We start from the raw sequence: 21,723 nt of genomic DNA on the forward strand, positions 1-21,723 counted from the left end.
GTCTACTGTTGACTTTTTAGTCTGTGCTGCACAAACTGGAGGGAAGGGGAGGAAATAAATGAAATATCAAATAAGTTAGTGGAAATGGCAGTGTAGGAAAAGACAAACAGCAAAGCCTTCCTGAAGAAATGGTGTGAAAAGGTCCCACCGCCACCTTAATGGGAGTGTTTAACTTAAAATGTCCTATTCGCACAACCTCGTGTCATTCCAAACCTGTGTGACTTTCTACTGAAGGACAAACAAATGTATTTTGAAATTGTTGGTAACCGAACAACACTGGACTCACAATGACTACCATTGAATAGACAAATTGGGAGTACGTTTTAAATAGAGTATATGACCCATGTTTAAACAATGCACATTATTAAAACACAATCCTTGTGGGGCTTAGAGAACAGGAATGCTGTTTATGTTCGGGGTCCAGATAGATGGACGGTGCACAATCTAAGGCATCTCCTCTAGGAAATAGAATCAAACCGCCATTGCAACTCATTCTCGAAACACATCACTTTCCCCAAAGCCTGTTATGACAAACTCAAGGGACTTGCAATTTTTGAGCATAGAGCAACGTTTTTCTAGGAATAGTTACAGACTGCAAAATTACTTTTGGTACTCGGGTATCTTGTAAAAGATTGTCTCTTTATTTCCTGTCATTCACAAGCTGATTTTCTCATCTTTTCTCTATTTGCTGATGGTTCAGGGGCCCTTCAATGCAGCACATTGCATGGGAACGCAGTTGTAACAATTCCCCAAACCCCCAGAGCAAATTCCCTGGAAAGAAATACTAGCCATATTTGGGCCTATAATTTAAATCATATGCATGTATGAGATCAACAGAAGGGTATCGATATGACTCTGCTTTTCTTCCTCTTGGTCACTGGAACTTTCTTGTTTATTGCACAGAATGGCAAAATGGAATTATTTCCGCTCCTTTGCTTTCTCGTCAACAGAGAAATACAACACACATTTAATAACCAAAGAGTGAGATTAGTTCTTATCCCAGTCTTTTAATAGTAATAGTAAAACTAATAAGACCCAAAATTGAAATTTTTTTTTATCCTTCTGTCATTTTACACCTGCATGACTTTCTTTTGCAGAACACAAAACATATTTTAAGAATGTTGGTAACCGGCACCCATTCACGTGCACTGGTTTTGTGTCCATATAAATAAAAGTAAATGGGTGCTGGAACTGTTCTTTTAACAACTTTCTTAAAATATCTTCTATTGTGTTCTGCACAATAGTCACCCAGATTGAAATGATAAATGGGTGAGAAAATGACGACAGATCTTTCCTTTTTGGGTGAACTTTCACTCCTTTAGGTCACAAATAAGTGTTGCTTTTTGGCACAGCTCAGTTCATTTAAAATATTAATGCTATCAATATGGGGTATGGATATACATGCATTATTTACAAAAACACATTAAAAACAAAATTAACCTTAAAGCATACTATTCTTAATTCCACCGCATAGACTGAAAATTTCTCAAGTCTACAAAAAACCTTATAAGTGGTCTTAGGCAAATGGATAACCTAACCTTTTCATCTTTAATTCAATGACAAACTGCACAGTCAGCAAGATTCCAAATACATTAAAACACTTATACAATTAAGAATGCAAATGATTACCACTAAAGTTTGAACGAATCTGAAATTCAACATGCATACATCACAATTAAATGCATTGAAACTATTGTTTTAGATCATACTTTATATAAAATTTCAGATAATAGATGAGTGCAATTTTCAATCTTACTGACTACTGCACAACAGCTACTTACATGTAGTGCATACTGAAATGCCATTACCTTATTTCCAACCTGATTTAAGAACAAATGAGGTTTATTTTCCTTGCAGTGCAACACTTTAGCGCCACCTCATGGAAAATTGTTTAATCCACAAACTCATTTTTGACAAAATACTTTTTCTCTAAGGCAAAAGTCTTTAATTTAGTTAAGACACCAACAATCTCAATCTAAAAACATAAGAAGAGTTTATTAATAAAAGGGCTTAAAGGATTATCAGTTAATACTACAACAGATGAAAACTCTACAGAAATAAAGTGCATCCCCTCTCTTTGAAAAAGAGACAGATCTCATCAGATAAGGCCTGCAACTGAACCAAAACATGTTGTATAACATAAAAAACATATATGTTTAGGAAAGTAAAAGCCTTGCATTTTATAGTTTTTGAATAGTATTATTTCTTATAGAATCTTATAAATGTATAGCGTTGTCATCCTGAGTTGTTAAGTCTGTCTTTACATTGTACTACATCCCTGCCTCAGTTGTATGTGTGTGTGTGTGTGTGTGTGTGTGTGTGTGTGTGTGTGTGTGACTTCATCCAAACGGATGCAAAAAGACTCTCTAAAGTTTAGTAGATTTTTAGATTGAAGAATTCTTCATGAAAGGGGTTTAGAAAACTATTTATTTACCTCCATTTTTCAAAACAAATGACCATATTTTTCTGTCAATTTGATTCTGTAAAGTTGATTCTGAGTATAGAACCTGCTAATATGAAGTTCAGATCTGTGGTGATGTGCGAGGTCCCCCTCTATGGATCTCTTGCATAATGGAATGGACCACCTCAGAGGTCGTGCCCTGACCTCCCAAGTCAGCTGTGTGCAACTGCAAGAGTACAGAGACTTATTAAAATGAATGCCTATATAAGCTATATAACAAAAAGAGCAAATATGCAAGTTTGAGAGTGGATTAGACAGTAAAGTATCAGTAAAAGGGATAGTACTAGAGATATATTTCAGATCATTTGGCTTATTTTAGAATAACATCTATTATACATCTGATTGAAATGTGTGTGCATCATACCAGAGTTTCAGACAGAATTTTCAGAACTGCATTTCGAATCATACTGGCATATGCATGAAGTCTAAGAAATAGGAGAAAAAGCCAATACAAACATGGATTCAGCCATTTGGAGAGTATGAAAGTTTCAATCCATTAAGAGTAAAAATAAGTAAAAAAAAGTAAATATAATAATTATTTTCTTGTGCCCATATTATGACACATAGAATTCCGTACAATAAAATGTTCAAGTGAAATTCCAGAGAAGAGTAACTATTGAAAGATTTGTAATTCTACACGTACTTCAAGTGATCCAGCATCAGACAACTGGCCAGCAATGTGGCAGTGGGGTTGGCAATATTCTTGTTCGTAATGCTTTTCCCAGTATTCCTAGTGGCCTACAAAACAGTCAAGCAACCATGAGTCCTGTGATCAAGATAACAGACAAACTTGTTGAATTAGTGTTTTCTGCTTTTTCTTACGGTCTCAAAAACAGCATAGTCCTTGCCATAGTTGACTCCTGGTACCAGGCCCGGACCTCCAACAAGTCCTGCACACACGTTACTCACCACGTTTCCATAAAGATTAGGCATCACCATCACATCAAATTGTTGGGGCTTGGAGACCAGCTACACCAGCAGAAATGTAGATTATTGCGCACTTAAACGGGATCTGGCACTTACACAAACACCATTTAGTGTACAAACCTGCATGGTGGTGTTATCCACGATCATGTTATCAAATGTGATGTCAGGATATCCAGCTGCCACCTCTTTACAGCACTGCAGAAAAAGGCCATCGCCCAACTTCCTATTAAGCATGGGAGCAAACCATTCTAAATGTAATTAAACAATATCAGAGTAAGATATGTCTTAATATTGTGCTTAAACAGTAACATTAGTTTACAGTGTAGGTGTGAATGGACTCTCACATGATGTTAGCTTTGTGTACAGCCGTGACCTTTCGACGGCCTTTGTCCCTAGCCAGGTTAAAAGCATGTTCAGCAATCCGCAATGAATTCATGCGTGTTATTATCTTTAAACACTGCACCACTCCGGGAACATTCTAAAAGATACGTTTTACAGGTCAACATCACCCCCAAAAAAAAAACTGATATTGGCCACCATGGACTACCATAGTAGGAATATTTAGTGCCCCAGGACTGTTTGCTTTCCTACGTTCTTCAAAATAACTTCTTTAGTGTTCAACAGAACAAAGAAAATTATAAAGCATTTTTCATAATGGTAGTCAATGCTGGCCAAGAACTGTTTTCCAAAGCATTCTTCCAAATATCTTTCTCTTTGTACATCAGAACATACAGGATTGGAACAATATAAGGTTGATTAAATGATGACACACATTTTTGGGTGAACGATCCTTTAAACGTAAGAAATTACGTTTGACTCTTTCATCGCCAGCAATTAAAAAATATTTCCAGTCAACAACTGCATCATATTCATAAAACTTGGATGGCCATTGGCCTATTTTTTCTATACGAACATACAAACTATTAAATGCACCCCTGCTGTATATAACATTGGAAATATGGAAAGACTGAAAAATTGTCAATGGTGGGGTGAAAAGAGTGAAACACAAAACGCACATACCTCATGCTCCAGGCTGCTATACTCTCCTTCAGTGTTCTCCCGAATGATGATGATGTCAATGCCTTTGTGGCGAGTCGGGACTCCAGAAAGTGACTGACAGTGCATTACATTAGCATACAGGTCCAAATATGTCCTGTAGGAGTTCAAATGAGTACCACATGAGTACCACATTTGCATTCATAATCTAGATCAGTGGTTCCCAAACTTTTTACAATGGCGTACCCCCCAGGGATTTAACATAATTCTGCGTACCCCCTCTCTACAGTCACAATTAAATCAAGACATTTACCTTCTTAAAGTAATGATCTTTTATCAAACACAGCATTGTTTTATATATATATATATATATATATATATATATATAGATATATTAAATAAATGACTCACTGCTTAATGAGACGGATGTGCTTGAAATGACATGCATAACTCTGTGATGTTTGGTTGTATCGGAGAAAGTCTGAGTCCCAAATAATTTTCTATGCAGAGTGTATGTGTTTAAACTCTTGTGGTTTCTTTTTCAATGTAGCATGCTTTGTTTCGAAATGTCTGCGCAAAAACGCTGGCTTCATAAAGTTATGAGAGAGTACTTTTGCACATATAACACACTGTGGTTTAGGATTTTGGGCCTGCCAATATTTATCATTTATCGTTTTTTTATGCTATAATTGCAGATGCATCGCTGACAACAGGAGCGGGTAAGTGCTGTTAGAGGGACACTGGGTGAAGTCAGAGGACTGTGGATCATCCGAGCTGTCAGTAAATTTTCTTGTCTGTTGCTGTGGACCTAAATCTTTGCATCCATTTAAATTTACAATCCTATGTTGTTGCTTCGTTTCAAGCCGCGTGCAGTCAAAGTACATGCAGTACGTAAAGACGTGCGCTTATGCATGACACTTGAGTGGAAGCATATATTTTGATTGGATGTCATGAATTTGACCTTTTATGGCACTACCTGGATACTATTTTGCTGTGTGTTCATTAGAGGGAGCACGTCTTTATATTAAGGTTGTGAGAAAAACATGCCTGGTTGAATGTCAGGTGCAGAATTAAGTACATTTACATTTGCTCATTTAGCAGACGCTTTTATCCAAAGCGACTCACAAAGAGTTCGGGGAGCAATAAGCGATATGTCATACAAAGAGCAATAGTACAATAGGTGCTGATACAAAGTTACTAGTTTTTTGGGCTGTTGACAGCGTGCGGCTGTGTTTTGAAACAGCTGAAGTGGTTTGATAGCCTTTGCAGGAAGACCAGCAAGGAGAGCATTGCAGTTATCTAACCTTGAGATGACCAGGGCCTGGACAAGGAGTTGTGCCGCATGCTCAGTGAGGTAGGGTCCAACCTTGTGTATGGTAAATAAGGCATATCGGCAAATAAATAGTACATTTCCGCATTTTGTTCACACGTATCCCAGTTTGGAAACCACTGATCTAGATAAACGACTTATATTAATTCAAGATATCCTACCGAAGCAAATTGTTCCTGGATTTATGAGATGGAGGAAAGTTGTGGTTGGTCTCTATGTTACCTATGAAAGACAGGGTCCTGATTGATGATGTATATTATGGCAAACATTTTCAAGGTTAACAATGAGAAATGCGCTGTATGTTCATACTCACCCTTAAGCGCGACTCCATTCCGTTTAATTGCAGTAATAGCGTTGTTGATATCATTCTCAGAGGCAGCGTCTGAATCCACCTTGACAATCTCAAAATCCACCGGTACACAGCAAAATCTGGGAATAGCGTTACATGGCAAACATAAGAAACCTTTACTTCGTGTGGGCTGATGAAGCCGGTCCACAGAAAGCTGTATCCTCAGACCTGAAGAGTGCTCTGACGTGGTTCAGGAGTTCCGGCCCAATACCATCACCAGGGATCAAAGTCACAGTGTGTCTGCCCCCATATTTAGCAGGAGGAGGCTATGGAGAGATGAAAATCAAGTTATTGACAAACATACTCCTTAAAGCTTAAAGGGATAGTTCACCCAAAAATTTAAATTATTTTGTCATTTATTCACTCTTGTGTGATTTCAAAGCAATATGACATTTTGAAGATTGTGGGTAACCAGAGAACATTGACCCCCAGAAAATAGTAAGGGAACTAGAGTGATTTTTTTGGTCTCAAAATAAAAACCTTTGTTTTTTTGTCATATAAAGTAGTCATATACAGGCGTTGAATGACACGGGGGTGAATAAATGATACCGACATTTTTATTCCTTTAGGAGCACATTAAGCACAATTTGAAACAGGTTTGCAATTCTGTGAACTTAAAAGAGCTGAGTACATCAGGCCTGATCATAAATATGTAGAAACATTAGTAGTGCTTATGTTGTTTTTCTAGATAAGATTATTTCATGAAAGGACATATTGTTGGCTGGTAAAATACTGGAGACCAATGACCTTGTGAATATATTTACTATAGCTTTGTTTGTCAAACTTGTTGATAAGTGTCTAATTGTTATCAAAACTAGTTACGCATAAATGTACCGCACACGTAAGCAAATATGTGACAGAACCAATACTCACAATATTCTGATGGTGGTTGGTTGATGAGGTGTGGGACAATCACAGAGGAGAACAGGAATGGTTAGTCAAAGGAGTGTCAGTGGGGACCCATTTTGCTTGGGTTTTGCTTACACAAATTAGCTTTCGATTTAAACAAGCAAGGAGAGATGCAGGAGATGTTAATACAAAGCTCAAACAGAGGAATTGCTTTGAAATGCTTGATTAAAAACAGATATTCCAACCGCCATATAAAATCTGTTAAACCAGATCAATAATCTTAACGAAAACTGTGATAGTGAAAAAAATTCTTTGCTCCAAAGAATCTGAAATGACAGTAAATGGTACCAAGAAAGTCATGCTTTAGTATAAAGTAAATTAATGTAGGAATGGAAATAAAATCTAATATGATCATAAATCAGGAGAAACGTGTTCTTAATCTTACAGTATATGTGGACTTCATTATTTGGCAGCAAACAGTCAGTCTCTGCGGAAAAAAATACAAACATCCAAATAAGTGAAAACATAAACAATGGCAGTGTCAGTAGGCTACTATTAAATTAAATATAACAACACTACTCGTTCTGAAATAACACCTGTACGTAAGCATGTGTATTAGACAGTGACCATGTCGGCGGCCCCGTATATCAAATTATATTAGTAAAACTGACATATTTTAATTGTTCAATAAAATCTTACGCTTTTAGTGGTCCATGCTTGCAAACGCTTGGCGACAGAAAGCGCTGACATTGCTACTGTTGACATTCTTGAAGATATCGCGCTGTCGCTACAGATCGCACACCGCGCTATATACCGCCGTGCACTCAGTTTGAGCCAACGGTGCTGTTCACAGTGACTCACAAAAACTCACAACTTTCCTTTTATCACAAAAAGCTTGACTTTTGCACCCCCTTGTGTGCTCTTTATGTACATCGCCATATTGACAGATTATTTCACTAGGCCTACATGTAAATAAAAGTTCACATTTGCGGTACATTACTAACCATGCAGCCACAGTCCAAACTAATACACCGAAATGCCTGTTTATCACTCACTCCAAACAAACCATAATTAATTTACTATATTTGTATAATGGTGATTCAAGATAAGACGTTACTTTATGAATGCGTATGCACATATGCATGTAACATTTAAGATGTCTGTAACATGCAAAACAAAAGTAGTAGCCTGCACAAAGCAAAGCACTTGTTGCATGTAGTTCGAAGGGGAGACGTATTCAGTAGCATGTATGTCGTGCCACTACATTATTTCCTTAATTTTGTTTAAAAAGCGAAGCAAGAACTGTAATAATAAATCTAATACATATTCCGTTACTCAGTATAAACTGCAGGGGCAACCATTTCAGTTCGGCTTTTCAAACTAAACCAATTTTTCCTATCTAACTTTCGAATGAATCTTCCCATTTGGATTTGACATGCATCAAGGTTTGTCGCCAGGAAGTACTGGTAGTTGTAGTCTGCTAATCAAACGTCTAAATGCAATAGCCTGACCTGTCGAGACAGAAAAACTACATACCCCTTAACGAGGTTCATTGCCCCGCCCACTTCCCTCCGCTTGCCTCACCTCCCACTCTCTGTCGGTCCGCGGGGAAGTCGCAAGATGGCCGACGTCGCATGAGAGTATGTTCCTCTCCTCAACATGAAGTCGTGAGTGAGACAGAGAGCGAGGGAGCTTACGTCGGGCTTTTGTTTTTGTTTTATTTTAGTTGTTTTACTTTATTTTCCCCTTAATTATTCATCTCATTCCGAATCGTGGCTTCCCTCTATTTGTCTCGACTAGTTGACGCGTCAATCACGCCGGGATCTTGGCTAACTGGCTAATTGCGCGAGCTAGTTTGTTAGCCGCAAACTGTAGCTCTTATAACTGTTAACCATTACAAGAAAAACGTACTGCAACCAGTGTCAGTTAGGTATAGTTTTAATAACAGCGAGCATGTTGGATAGCTACTGCGTAGTCATTGTTTAAATTGCAATTAGATGGGGTGCATGTAGGATTTATTTTGATGTTATCAACATGGTCGACATTGTAACTGTAGCGTGCGCGCCGTTATCCTCCATCGTAACATTGTAGACAGTGGTTATGGTTTTTACGGCGCAACATTGTAATTCATAAAACGAATACGTCGTTCTTTGGACTTTAACACTGGCATATTACTGTGAGACGTTTAGGAATGGACACATTATACCTACACTACCAAGTGTAAAAAAATAGCCACACATATCTGTAATTTCACAGGGGTTTTGGCTGGCAGTTGCATTTGCCGGGAAATTTACCGGACACACCACATTGTAGACATTTTTGTTAACCAACTATTACGGAACAAAACTAGTCCACACACTTTGACGGAGTAATCTTCTCAATATAAGATCTCGCGTTTTAGACAATCGTGCAAACAACACACGATATGGGAGTTCAAGGCTTTCAAGAGTATTTGGAGAAACGTTGCCCCGGGGCGGCAGTTCCAGTAGACCTCCTCAAGCTTGGACGAACAGCTGGCCGTCAGCCCCCACATCATCATCACCACCACCATCCACACTATCCAAGCTCGCTGCCTCCGCCTCCCCCGCCAGCTCGCATTCTCGTTGACGCAGACTCTGGCCTTCAGCGGCTTTATGGGGGCTACCAGACCGACTGGGTTTGTGGAGGCGAGTGGAACGCAATGCTCGGTTATCTGGCGGCGCTCTCCCAGGCCTGCTTGTATCAGGGCGGACTGGAGCTGGTGGTGGTTTTTAACGGCACACTTGGGAAGGATCGCTGGCCGGAGTGGGCGCGGCGGGCGCAGGGGCAGAGGCAAACAGCGCAGCTTATCGTCAACCACGTCGGCAGCAAGGCCACGCCCCCTCCGCGGGCCTGGTTTCTTCCCCCGGCCTGCCTGAGCCACTGTGTCCGCCTCGCTATGTTCCGATTCCGCGTGCGGGTGAGTGCATTGGATGAACTCAGCATCTTGACTATTTTGGGTTTTGTTTGGACACAATTAATAATTTATCCTGTTTACTTTCTGTTGATATACATTATTCAATATAAGCTGTAGATTGCGCACTTTAAAGTTTTTACTGTCTATTAGGTCCCTTCCTCCTGATATTTGTGTCTTTATAAGATAGCTTGAAACGTTTATTTAGTGTATGTATGTTTAATGCTTTACAGTTTATCTAGTTAAGCTTAACTTGGTGTAGGTCAGAAATTCAGAGCAATGGGAGATGGGTATTGCACATCTTTACATCACAAATACATAATCTCCTTCCACCCTGCTTGTGTTGTAGGTGGTTCAGACCCTTGAGGACCATCACCAGGAGGTGCTATCTCTGTACAGAGACTACGGTTTTCAGGGTCTGATCGCACAGGACTCAGAGTTTGCGCTATGCAACGTCCCAGCCTATTTCAGCTCACATGCCCTCAAGCTCTCCTGGAATGGCAAGAATCTTACCACTCATCAATACCTGCTAACAGAGGCTGCTCGCCAGCTTGGCCTCAAGACCCAGCACTTGCCCATCTTTGCTGCTCTACTCGGTAAGCAACAATGACTGTACACCAGGACATATCGTATTAATCATTCAGCATATAGGTTTTGTCTTGAACGTGTGTTTTTGAAACAGGTAACCACATTCTGCCAGATGAAGACTTGGCTGCCTTTCATTGGAGTCTTCTGGGGCCAGAACACCCTCTAGCCTCACTCAAGGTGCACAATTTTTCATTTGAAACAATGTCTGATATAAGTCTTTCTTATTAATGGCTAACAGCTAAGTTAATTAAACCAAAGCATCCTTGAGCGTCAGGCTTTTATTTTAATTTAAACTTTTATGTAACCCATTCAGAAAACTTCATTTTCAGTACACTTAAATTTTTTTGTGTATCTCTTGGCTCAGGTAAGGGCTCATCAGTTGGTTCTCCCACCTTGTGAGGTTGTCATCAAGGCTGTATCTGAGTATGTGGCGTCTATCAAAGATCTTGGGAATTTGGATTCGGTGGCCAAGGATGTTTTTAAGCAGTCACAGGTGAACCATGGCATCTATTACTTTTGCTGATGTGAATTAGCTTTTTTCGTGATGTTGTCTGTCGTTGTATAACAAGCCACCTTAACTTGAAGACTTTTTGTCATCCCCAGTCTCGAACTGAAGACAAAGTTGAAAGGTTTAAGAAGGCAGTGGAGTATTTTTCAGTGGCCAGTAAACCAAGACCTCTTTCCATGGGACCTTCTCCTTACCTCTGTAGGTATAATGTGGTGTTTACTGATAATGTCAAGTATACATGATATACATTTTTCATTGTTTACTTTTTACAAACATAGACAGCAGGCCACAAATTACTTTGTACACGTGGTCGCTTGTATTCATGTTTATTTATTCTCTTTCCCTTGACTTGTCTTGCAGTTCCAGGCTTTGGGCCTAGTCAGTTTAGTGGACCTCCAGGCCACATGGGGGCAGTGCTGCCTGGCAAAGCTCAGGTAATTTTCAGAGAAATTAAGTGATTCAGATCGCGTTTCTCACTTTGAAAGTAAATGACAGAGATTACCCTTTTTCTGTTCTCAACAGTTTGGTCCACCCCAGGTGTCCGGTGTTAAGGTGCCTTATCCAGGTGGGCTCTATGGATCCAGCCCTGTCACTGGTCCTGCCCTTTTATGCCAGAACCCCACACAGCCTCTACAGGACTGTAATGATTCACTAGTTGGGAAAATGGGCTTTGCTGATTGGTCTGCCCCATATGATACCTCTCAAGGTGGCAACCGACAGCCCAATCATCACACAGCTGCTCCCACAGGCCCATCCCCTTCATCGTCATCATCTTCAGATGGGGAAGAACAAAATGACACCAGCACTAAGTGAGTTCACATCAGGCCTCTACATGCACTTGTAGACGCACCTTTGTACATAATCTCTGTTAATTACATCTTGTACATTTACATTTACATTTATTCATTTGGCAGACGCTTTTATCCAAAGCGACTTACAAGTAGTTTTATACAGTGGCACATTACTGCAGAGCAATGAGGGGTAAGGTGCCTTGCTCAAGGGCCCTTCAGTCATGACCTGCTAGCACTGAGATTAGAACCGGCAACCTTCTGATCGCAAGCTCAACGCTCTAACCATTAGGCCACAGCTGACCCCAAATTGTACTGTATTTGTTAGTCATCTGATATTGAGGATTGTGTGAATATTCCTTTTCTGTCAAAGTCATTTGGCTGACAAGTCTTTGAGATGGGAAGATCCCAGTGGACGGGGAGGCGGGGCCTCTGGGGACGGTCACCACGGTAATGGAAGTGTCCCATCTATCCCGTCATTGCTGTCCATGCCAACACGGAGTCACATGGACATCACAACGCCTCCCCTTCCACTGGTCAGTGCTGAGGTGCTGAGAGTGGCAGAGCACAGACACAGAAGAGGACTCATGTACCCACAGATCTACCACATCCTGACCAAGGTAGTACAATCTCACAGCATGTGTTTGTACCCCTCAAACATTAACTTAAACATTTGTAATAGATGAATGAATAGCAGAGATTGTTCTTGTTATTCGTGAATTTCACTTTTGTGACATTTTTGCAGGCAGCAGTATTGTAACCTATTAACTGTTTGTAATGATACAATTAAATATCACCCCCTAAATTAAATCTAAAAGCAATTAATTGTGAATTAATCATTTGAATCATTACAATAAGTTTAAAGTGCCAAATTCTCCATAAACAAGTTAACTGCATAAAAGCAGCTAATAATACCTGTGATATTTCAGGGGGAGATGAAGATGCCTGTGTGTATAGAGGACGAGTGCAACCCAGACCTGCCACCTGCCTCGCTACTTTTCCGTTCTGCCCGCCAATATGCCTACGGGGTGCTGTTCAGCTTGGCTGAGACCCAGCGGAGGTTGGAGAGACTGGCCATGCGCAGACGCTGTCCAGTTGACGGTGAGCGGAGCTCTGAGACAGACTGGAGAGTAGTGTAACTTCAGTGTTCTTATAGAAATATCCTTAGAATTTCATAGTTCTTTGCATCAATTTTGATATGGTAGTAAAAACTAAAATAATACAATTATTAAGATATTACATTTAAGGAATGGCATTAGGATTTATCTAAGGATCTCCATGGTATTGCCTACTTACAGGGCCCTCTTTTGATATCTTTTGTAGACATGGAGAATTACGCTACAGATATGTTTTCAGTTTTCTGATCAGAGAAGCTGTGTTTTATGTAGCTGTAATCATACTTGTGCTTGTTTTAACCCTTGGTTTTATCTGATTGTCTTACCTGAATCCATTTATTTTTGGACTTCACAGTGCCCCCAGTGATTGTGAAGGAGTGGTGTGCCAGTAAAGCTAAATCTGCCCTGACTCCAGAGCTCGTCCCAGCCCTGTGTTTCCGTGAGTGGACGTGTCCCAACCTGAGGCGGTTGTGGCTGGGCAGAGCCTCAGAAGACCGTAGCCGCCGCACTCGAGCGTTCCTGGCATGCATGCGCTCTGACTGCCCTGCCCTTCTCAACCCGGCCTGTGTGCCGTCTCACCTGCTGCTCATGTGCTGTGTGCTCAGGTAGCCACACTCTTTTAAGCGATGATGTCACTGTAGGCCCTTTTGATTGACATCAGAATGGTTTTATCTGGGGCTGTGGTTTAGGAGATCAGCACTTGATCTCAGTAGCACATGGTATATTAAGATTTTGTGTGTTTGCAGGTATATGATGCAGTGGCCGGGAGGCCGCATTCTTCAGCGCCATGAGCTTGATGCCTTTTTGGCTCAAGCTGTGTCCAACCAGCTCTATGAGCCCGACCAACTTCAGGAACTCAAGGCAAGTCATGTGTCTTAATAAAATTTGTATCAAATCAAATATCTACATTTCAAGCAAAAATCAAGTGTATCTTTAAAGTACATGCTCTCTTTGGGCTGTCAGTATTCTGTTAAGTCATTGTAAACGAGCTTTGAAATGGCTCATGACATTTATCAGGCTCATTGCAGGACTGCCTCTACCATTTTCATCCTTATTGTTTTGACAATGACACCAGGTGGAGAAGGTGGATAACCGTGGGGTACAGCTGGCCTCTCTGTTCATGAGCGGTGTGGACACTGCCTTGTTTGTGAATGATGTATGCGGACAGCCCCTGCCATGGGACCACTGCTGCCCTTGGGGCTTCTTTGATGGAAAGTTGTTCCAGAGCAAGCTAGCTAAAGCCACCAGAGACAGAGCCTCCTTACTTGACATGTGTGAAGGCCAGGTAACCAATTTAAAAGTGCAGATGGAGTTTTTTTTATTTTTGATAATTTATTTTTGGCAATTAATGTTTCTTCACTCCCTGCAGGAGGAACTGGTTTCAAGGGTGGAGAAGATGCGCCAGGCCATTCTGGAAGGCATCAACCTCTCCCGACCGCCTCCCCCTCCTCCACCACTGCCACCCCCTGCATTCCTCCCCCCTGCCATGGTGCCCCCTTTCTACGCCATGCATCCTCTGTACCCTCCTCGACCCCTGGGCTCCATGCCACCACCACCTCATCATCCCCAGCACCGGCCCAGGGCCTTCCCAGGTTAGACTCATCTCTCATTTATCCTTTGTACCTCATGAAAAGGACTCTTCAAGTTTAACACTGTGATTTCTTTTCAGGAATCCAGTCTATACCTCCCCAGGGTGGCAAGCTGGAAATAGCTGGCATGGTTGTTGGTCAGTGGGCTGGGAACAAGCCACTGCGTGGCAGAGGGGGATTTAATATGCAGGTGGTGTCAGTAGGAGGGAGAGGGTGAGTCAGTTCTGTGTCATTAAATAGTGACACTCTAATGGGAGATTTAACGTAATATTTTTTATGTACAGTAGATTATAATAAGATTAATAAGAAATAATAAAATAACACACTGTTAAAAAAGTTGAGGTAACAGAAATGAATAAGACAACCTATCACAAGCCGGTCTTTTGAGACGGAAGTTCACCCAACTTAAAAACTTATGTTTATGTCATTAGTTGTCACAACATAGTCAAGTTTACCTAATGGACAACAGAACAAAATATTTTTTGTTGGCTGAACATAAATAGAGAATATATATTAATTATTTAAAAATAAATGTATTTGTCTTTTACTACATTTGGACATTTTTTCTCTCTCTAACAGACAAAAACTTTGATCAAATAACTGTATTACAGTTTGTTGAGTGGATTTATACATATATATTGTTTGTTTTTAAAGCATCAATTAACCCAACAAGAACTAAAACACTAATCTTTAAAAGAAAAACAAATAAGAAACACAGAATTGAACATAGTGCAATGCAATCTTTGGAACTTTCTGAGGCTTTTTGTACAAAAACTTGAGAATCTAAGTCCAGTCAACAAAATAAGTAAGTGATAATGTACAGGCAGCCGGCTGTTATCGCAGAAATAAGCCCTGACAGTGTGATCACATTGAAGGGGCTTATTCCACAATAACAGCTGGCGGCATGTACATTATCCCGCATATTACACGCCTACTTGCCACATGAGAAAAAAAAACTGGACATGAAATGTGAATTTGAAATATTTTACTAGCTCATTTTTACCAAATGCAGACCTTCTGTGAGAAAAAGCCTTTTACTTTGGGCTTTAAGGTAGGAAGCTACATTCAAATGTCACAAACAGGCAATTCGGTTTAATCATTCGTAAATATAATGTCATATATGTTATTAAAAGATATATTTACATTTAATTTTTCAAAAACACCTGTCAAAATGATTTGCTGGATCCAGGTTACCAGGTGTTATTCGTTTTGAGAGGTTGTCATCTGTGAATAACGAACCTGCAAATGTTGCGACTGGCCAATCAGAATCAAGCATTCCTTCGAGCTGTGTATTGATCTTTATTAGAGACATGTTTAAGCTTATTTGTTCAGTATATGCAAAACAATAATTTGATTCCTTTAACCAAAAATGTTATGTTCAAGTTTATTATCTATCTTTGTAGGGAGAACATTTAGCAATTTGGATTTTTTACAGTGTAGAAATAATAATAAGAAATTGTAAAAAAAAGTCTCAAAAATGTCCATCACAATATTGGGCATTCCTAACACATACTATCATTTTTTCAGAAGAGGTAAAGAGCTGGCATCAAAAGGAAGGGGAGGGAAGAAAATGATCACAAACAAAACACAGGTAATTCCAACAAATTGCTTTCTCTACAAAATACACTCTTCACATACTGATAACAAAGGAGATTGATCCCCCAATTTTTTTCCTAGACACTTTCGTCATCACCTCCCTCCTCAAGTCCCCCAAAGCTCAGCGAAGATTCAAAAGTGGTGGGGCGGCCTGCTGGACCCCCGGAGGGAACAGGGACTGTATCGCAGCAGCTGAACGGCAGCTCTTCAGGAAGCGCCACTGGTCAAGCCCTTGACCTGCCACAACTGGCCCAACCAATCCAGTGTGCCTTAGCCAGCAGAGACAACCAGTCAGGAGATTGCGTGGAGGTAGAGGCCCCTTGTTGCCTTGACGACTGCCCGTCAGATGGTGCACTACAGAAAGAGGAGTAATTACCACAACATAACGAGAGCTGGAGAGGGAATGATCTAAGGTTGACTGCCTTTTCCTTGCTAAATTAAATATGTAGGGCACAGTAGCCACTTTGTGTTATCATGATATAATGTAAGATGCAACACGTGCTGGAAACAACAGGTGGACAGTGACAGGAATGTGGTCCGTGTCACCTTACGAGCCGGTTATGGTTTTAAACTTAGAAAGTTTAAATCACAACCCTCGACTGCACATCGCCCGAATCTTCAGATTCTGGACCTCATTTTTTCCACTGGCCAATCGGTGTTGTAGCATAGTGAAAAGCTCTTTTTATTTCAGTGTCATTTTATTTTTTAGAGTCTGGTATATCAGTGGTGTCTGTGATATATCTATGATTGCCTAAAATGGCTACGAAAGGCCCTTATTGCCCAAAGTATATTTTAAAAGATCTACTCTAAACACTGTTGCACCGTGTTAAGTAGCACAGCAGCACCCCACGCTAAAGTTTCTACCACGCAGCAAAGAATTACACTATAACCCTTACTGCAGTGCACCACAGGGGAGGATTAAATTACAACACTGCCCTGAATAGAGTAGAAGAATGAAAACTGATGGAAAACACGGGTTGTTATTTGTATGTCACAGTGTGCATTCACACACACATGGTAGTCCCCGTTTTGTTTTTGGCCATTTCTTTATCAAAGGGTCAAGAAGTTGCCATTGTCAAATACACAGACAGTGAATGGTTTCTAAAGACACGTTTTTGAGAGGCCTGTTTAAGTGAGAATGGGCAAGAACAATTGAATGTCCGAGAGAGTCGTACAGATTGCACTTAGCATCGCATAGCTCAACTCTTTATTTATCATAGATTTGTGATGATCTTGTGGGCTTCTTGTGAGCAAACATCCCCTTTAGGAATAGTGAACACAGCACTTCAACTAGATCCTAACTAAAGACTTATAAATAAAATATTTAAAGCACCTTAAAGTTATAGATATGCAAGGTCCCCCAATAATGAGGAAGAAATGGCCCCAAATATGGATTGTATTCAAATATAAAGCACTTAAAATATTATTTATTATAAGACAGTACTGCCCTATATAGTAGCTTGATAAATTTGACAAAGCTTTTGACAGTTTAACTGTCCATATGAGCTTTTACCTTGCGTGTTGTTTACCAGTATGACGTACAAATTGGCACCAACCCATCTGAATGTGAGAACTGAGTGTGTTTCTACCTGCACTTTGTTTTAAAAACAAAAACGCACTGGGTTGTCCTCGAACCAGGGTAAAGAAAAATCGAGGCTTCTGCTATAGAGTTCGGGAGGAAGCGAAACTGTGTGTTCAGAGTGAACCGTGATACTGTTCGTCATCCCAGCTGATTGTATATAGACCCAAATGTACATGATCCTGTTAGGCAATGATGTGATTTAGAGGAGTGATTTTATCAGTGGTCGAGAATGCACACAGCCCTCAGACAGTCCATAAAGATCTGCCATTTGACATTGCTCAGCTTCACTAAGCTTTCTGGTGAAATGTTTGATTTCAATCTGAGTTCTCTTATGGCCCTTGTGTCGATCACGTCTTCTCTGTGCCTTGTGCATGTGTACCATTTGGATGTTTCATGTGCATTCTCCCACCATTGCTAAAATCATCCAAGTTTTTCGTCACATTCGGAATAATTGAACGTAATTACTGAACGAACCGTAGGATCAACTTCTATTGTTACAAAGTCATTTTAAAAAGTCAGTGCTTCTCCAGATCGTTTGTGACAATAATCTCTCCGTGTAGTCTCGTTTTTGTGACTGTCCTATTAACTGCATTTCTGTGTTACAGAAGGATATTCTATTGAGGCAAAATAGGCTTTTTAAAATCAAAGCAAATTGAAGCATCCTCAAGGTCAAAGCCAACTTGCTATTAGATTGACCATTTTGCATCAGATGGTTAGGAAAGATATTAAACTTACATTTAACGTCTAATGTTTTAAATCCATGTTTTAAAACATTTGAATTCATGTTTCAGTGATTTGCTGGAATGAACTTTTAATGAGTAAGAGTAACTAATACACTTGAGAGGTTATTACATTTAGTCGTCATAGTTTTAAATCTGTACAATTGACTTTGTCAAGATTACATCACAGCTTTCTATGAAGTCATACGATGCACCTTATTTTGTTAGGATAAGAAGTTAATAAATATAATTATATTTAGTGCCACTAAAATATATTGAAAGCTCTTTAAATCAGATTATGAAAGACACCCGTGTCTTTATGTATATTCTGCAAATTATCACTTTTGGCAACCTAGACAATGCGCTATCAAACCACAGTTCATCAGAAATATTGCGTCGAGCATGTATTTTGAATGGGTGGCACAAAATGAGTTTAATGAGTTTCCAAAAGGACAGTGAGATGTTGATGTCAGAATATGTGACCATACCAGACAGATTTAGAATAATCTTGACAATAACACGACAGGTAGTGTTCTTGAATTTATATGGTACACCTTTTATTGTCACCTATTATTATGAGTATAGTACAATAGTGCTAGTTTTCAAGAGAGGATCTCCTGCATGTAAAGGGTTTAAATCTACATGCATACAGAAACATACCCATTAATGTTAACACATTAAAGTTTCAAGATGGATCCTTTTAAAAAACATTCAGTCCTCTTCTGTCTGTGATTTTAAAACAGTTTCAGTTTTTCAGTATTTTAATTGTCATAGAATATCAGTAGCTCCTTCACATTTAGTTTTAAGTGTAATCCAATAAACAGCATAAACCGAAATATACAGACACACCAAATAAGATATAATCTCTCTCTCTCCTACACAATATCTCTGTTAAATCTGTAGGAAGACATCAGTTAGTTTGAGGGAGTAACTTTAGTGCACTCAGATTATGTATTGTCCAGAGTGTTAATTTCTTGTCTTGAATTATTTGGATACTTCATTTGTCGGCCGCTTGGTTCCAAAGTTACCCTCTTCAAAGCTTCACTGCTTTGTTATAGATTGCTGCTTGAACTGCCATTCATTCGTCATTTATCAAGAAGCTTATGTAAGAGTAAAAAACGGCAACAGATATATGTGGGTAACATTTATGTTGTATGAGAGAAAGACCTGGAGATCTTTGAGGTTGTTTAGAGGGCCTTTGTTTTGCTTCAGGTTTTGGGCCCTGTCTTGATAAATTTGACAACACTTTACTTAGTTTATTTCCCATTGTTATTTCACCTTTCCACTGTTTTCCTGGACTATGGACATTTATTAAATTGTAATGTTGAAACATTTCTGTACTCTTAATTTAGTAACATCTTCCTCTTCACACCTGACCTGTCTCGGTTTATTCTTATATTCATATATATTTTTGTTTTTGTTACCCCTACAGCAGCTCCCCTTACCTCCTCACATGAACAGTGAGAGATTTTAACTTGTACAATTAGTCTAATATTCTGTCTGTTAGTAATCTTAGACAAGAGTTGGTAACATTCTCAACAGTGAACCAAGAAATGTATTTACCATCTTTGGTTTCATTCAGTTGTGAAATTTGTACTTTTTAATGTTATTACAACTGCTACTCCTTTGACCGTTGCTACATTTAGTATTAAAATTTACTTAGCAGAACTAGATATTTTTTAACTGTAATGATTGCAATTTTCTCACCTGTATTTAGTATGGTATTGTTTCGAGCCACTTCACCATTATGATGTAATTGTCACCACTTCACCCTTATGATGTATTTTTTTTCCATACTAATTTGAAATTCGAATGCTGAGCTGAGTTTCCTGTACAAAACGGACCGAATTTTGTATGTGCAACTGGTTAGTTTTTAACTAAAGTACATTTTTGGAAGCTACATTTCCAATATAGTCTCTTTGCAGATCTTGCATACCTAATATGCAGTTACACAGTTAACACGGTTTCAGTAAATTGTAAAATTAAATAACATTTAATGTCCGTAATTGGATAAAATGAAAGAAAATGTGATGATTCACATCATCTTGGTGAATTGCGGCTAAATCTTCTATTGTCCAGTTTCACTGCTTAAATTACGTTTTGTTTTGTCCTCTCAAGCTTCGACACAGCTTTTGATATTGATTAACCCTAGAACACTTCATTAATTCCCATGTACGCATATTGTCCCTCTGAAATATGTATCTTCAGTGGTAGTCATGAATAGGTTAAGTGTGAACACATACTGTAACCATATACACAAACAAACGCTGTTTTGGTAAAGAGTTTTGCCTGTGCATTCCTGTAGATTTGTGTCTGGACCTCAGATCTGACTCTTGCTTTATATCTGTTACCCCGTATCCTGGCTGTGTAACCCTTCACTCCACAGGACCACATGTGTGCTCCTTAAATGATGCTGACAGGTTTCAATCCTAGTCTGATAACAGCAATGTGTTGTGTACAGTGGCCCAATGACATCCTACACTTTGAATATAATTTGTTTTCTCTGGTTCCCCACTGCTGTTTAGCCTGTGGCCTCCCTTAGCCCCGCAACAGTCAAGTCACCCCATCCATTTGTAGGCAACACATTCTGCCATCTATTCTTGGGAAACTGATCTGTTCATCAACACAAACGCATTGATGCATGCATCAAGATCTCCGAAAAACTTGTGAAGTGAAGGGTAAAGTTCATTATTATTATTGCTGTTATGATCGTTATTAACAATTTCTCCTTTTTAGTATAAAGAAAGCACCTGATTGTTTGGAAAGAAACCTTCTTTTTAATTTGTCTTGCTGTTGTGGTCTGATTTCACAATGGATTGGGGAAAGCCAAAAGGCTCAAGAGAGAGAGAGTCAAAGTCGTCAGTCATGTTTGTATGGTTGGGAAATGACTTCAGTGCTGAAATAAAATTTATTCTTTTAGTAAAACAGCGTTTTGGTTTTATTTCTCTCTTGTCAATTTCTAGAAAGAGATAAAGGTATAAAAATGAAAGTCTATTTGTCCTGTTATTGTAAATAATTTACACAGCTTCATGACAGAAAAAATATGTTTTATAACAGAATTTTTAGTGCCATACTAGAACATCGTTTTAATACCAACTTTCATCTGTGCCACTGCCAAATACATTTGTTGGCATACGTGTATAATGACATTCCATAACCAAGGAATCTGCTGGTCCACTTGCGATAAAAAAAATTATTTAGTGTTTTGTTAAGGAGAACAGTGACAGCTCATCTAAACTCGTTTTTTTTACATTGAACATGTTCAATTCATATAGACTTGTAGTCATAACATTCAAATCTCAATTTTCACCACTGCAAGTTGTTGTGACATCTGAGAGCCGCAAGTTATCCGCACACTTTAAAGTCAAGTAAATTATCCAATGGACAGCTGAAT

The 21,723-nt window shown here is 39.3% G+C and overlaps 2 protein-coding genes across 2 annotated transcripts; one reads left to right on the forward strand and one right to left on the reverse strand.

Moving 5' to 3' along the window:
- Window positions 1-1,532: 1,532 nt before the first annotated feature.
- Window positions 1,533-8,354, reverse strand: LOC306906312 (isocitrate dehydrogenase [NAD] subunit gamma, mitochondrial-like). The gene is made up of 12 exons (XM_079477606.1): window positions 7,612-8,354; window positions 7,358-7,399; window positions 6,232-6,329; window positions 6,028-6,143; window positions 5,876-5,936; window positions 4,409-4,541; window positions 3,733-3,866; window positions 3,509-3,611; window positions 3,284-3,430; window positions 3,105-3,199; window positions 2,826-2,886; window positions 1,533-2,627 (listed from the first exon to the last, which is right to left on the reverse strand). The coding sequence occupies exons 1-12, from the start codon at window positions 7,675-7,677 to the stop codon at window positions 2,523-2,525; spliced, it is 1,161 nt and encodes a 386-aa protein (XP_079333732.1). The 5' UTR covers window positions 7,678-8,354; the 3' UTR covers window positions 1,533-2,522.
- A 147-nt stretch (window positions 8,355-8,501) lies between these two features.
- Window positions 8,502-21,249, forward strand: fam120c (family with sequence similarity 120 member C). The gene is made up of 16 exons (XM_079477607.1): window positions 8,502-9,850; window positions 10,194-10,440; window positions 10,527-10,609; window positions 10,797-10,925; window positions 11,036-11,138; window positions 11,301-11,374; window positions 11,463-11,749; window positions 12,102-12,348; window positions 12,658-12,829; window positions 13,199-13,448; window positions 13,590-13,704; window positions 13,919-14,128; window positions 14,213-14,435; window positions 14,513-14,645; window positions 15,960-16,023; window positions 16,110-21,249. The coding sequence occupies exons 1-16, from the start codon at window positions 9,338-9,340 to the stop codon at window positions 16,398-16,400; spliced, it is 3,141 nt and encodes a 1,046-aa protein (XP_079333733.1). The 5' UTR covers window positions 8,502-9,337; the 3' UTR covers window positions 16,401-21,249.
- Window positions 21,250-21,723: the final 474 nt, after the last annotated feature.

This window comes from Barbatula barbatula, assembly GCF_947034865.1.
Source record: "Barbatula barbatula genome assembly, chromosome: 17".
Lineage (NCBI taxonomy): Eukaryota > Metazoa > Chordata > Actinopteri > Cypriniformes > Nemacheilidae > Barbatula > Barbatula barbatula.

Bases quoted from the DNA above. Each gene is read 5' to 3' on its own strand.
- fam120c (XM_079477607.1), top strand. From the start codon at position 9,338: ATGGGAGTTCAAGGCTTTCAAGAGTATTTGGAGAAACGTTGCCCCGGG. The intron at 11,139-11,300 runs GTAGGTATAATG...CTTGTCTTGCAG, and splicing joins GGGACCTTCTCCTTACCTCT to TTCCAGGCTTTGGGCCTAGT. The intron at 11,750-12,101 runs GTGAGTTCACAT...TTTCTGTCAAAG, and splicing joins CAAAATGACACCAGCACTAA to TCATTTGGCTGACAAGTCTT.
- LOC306906312 (XM_079477606.1), bottom strand. From the start codon at position 7,677: ATGTCAACAGTAGCAATGTCAGCGCTTTCTGTCGCCAAGCGTTTGCAA. The intron at 6,330-7,357 runs GTAAGATTAAGA...ATCTCTCCATAG, and splicing joins TAATGAAGTCCACATATACT to CCTCCTCCTGCTAAATATGG. The intron at 3,867-4,408 runs GTATGTGCGTTT...CGTATCTTTTAG, and splicing joins ATAGCAGCCTGGAGCATGAG to AATGTTCCCGGAGTGGTGCA.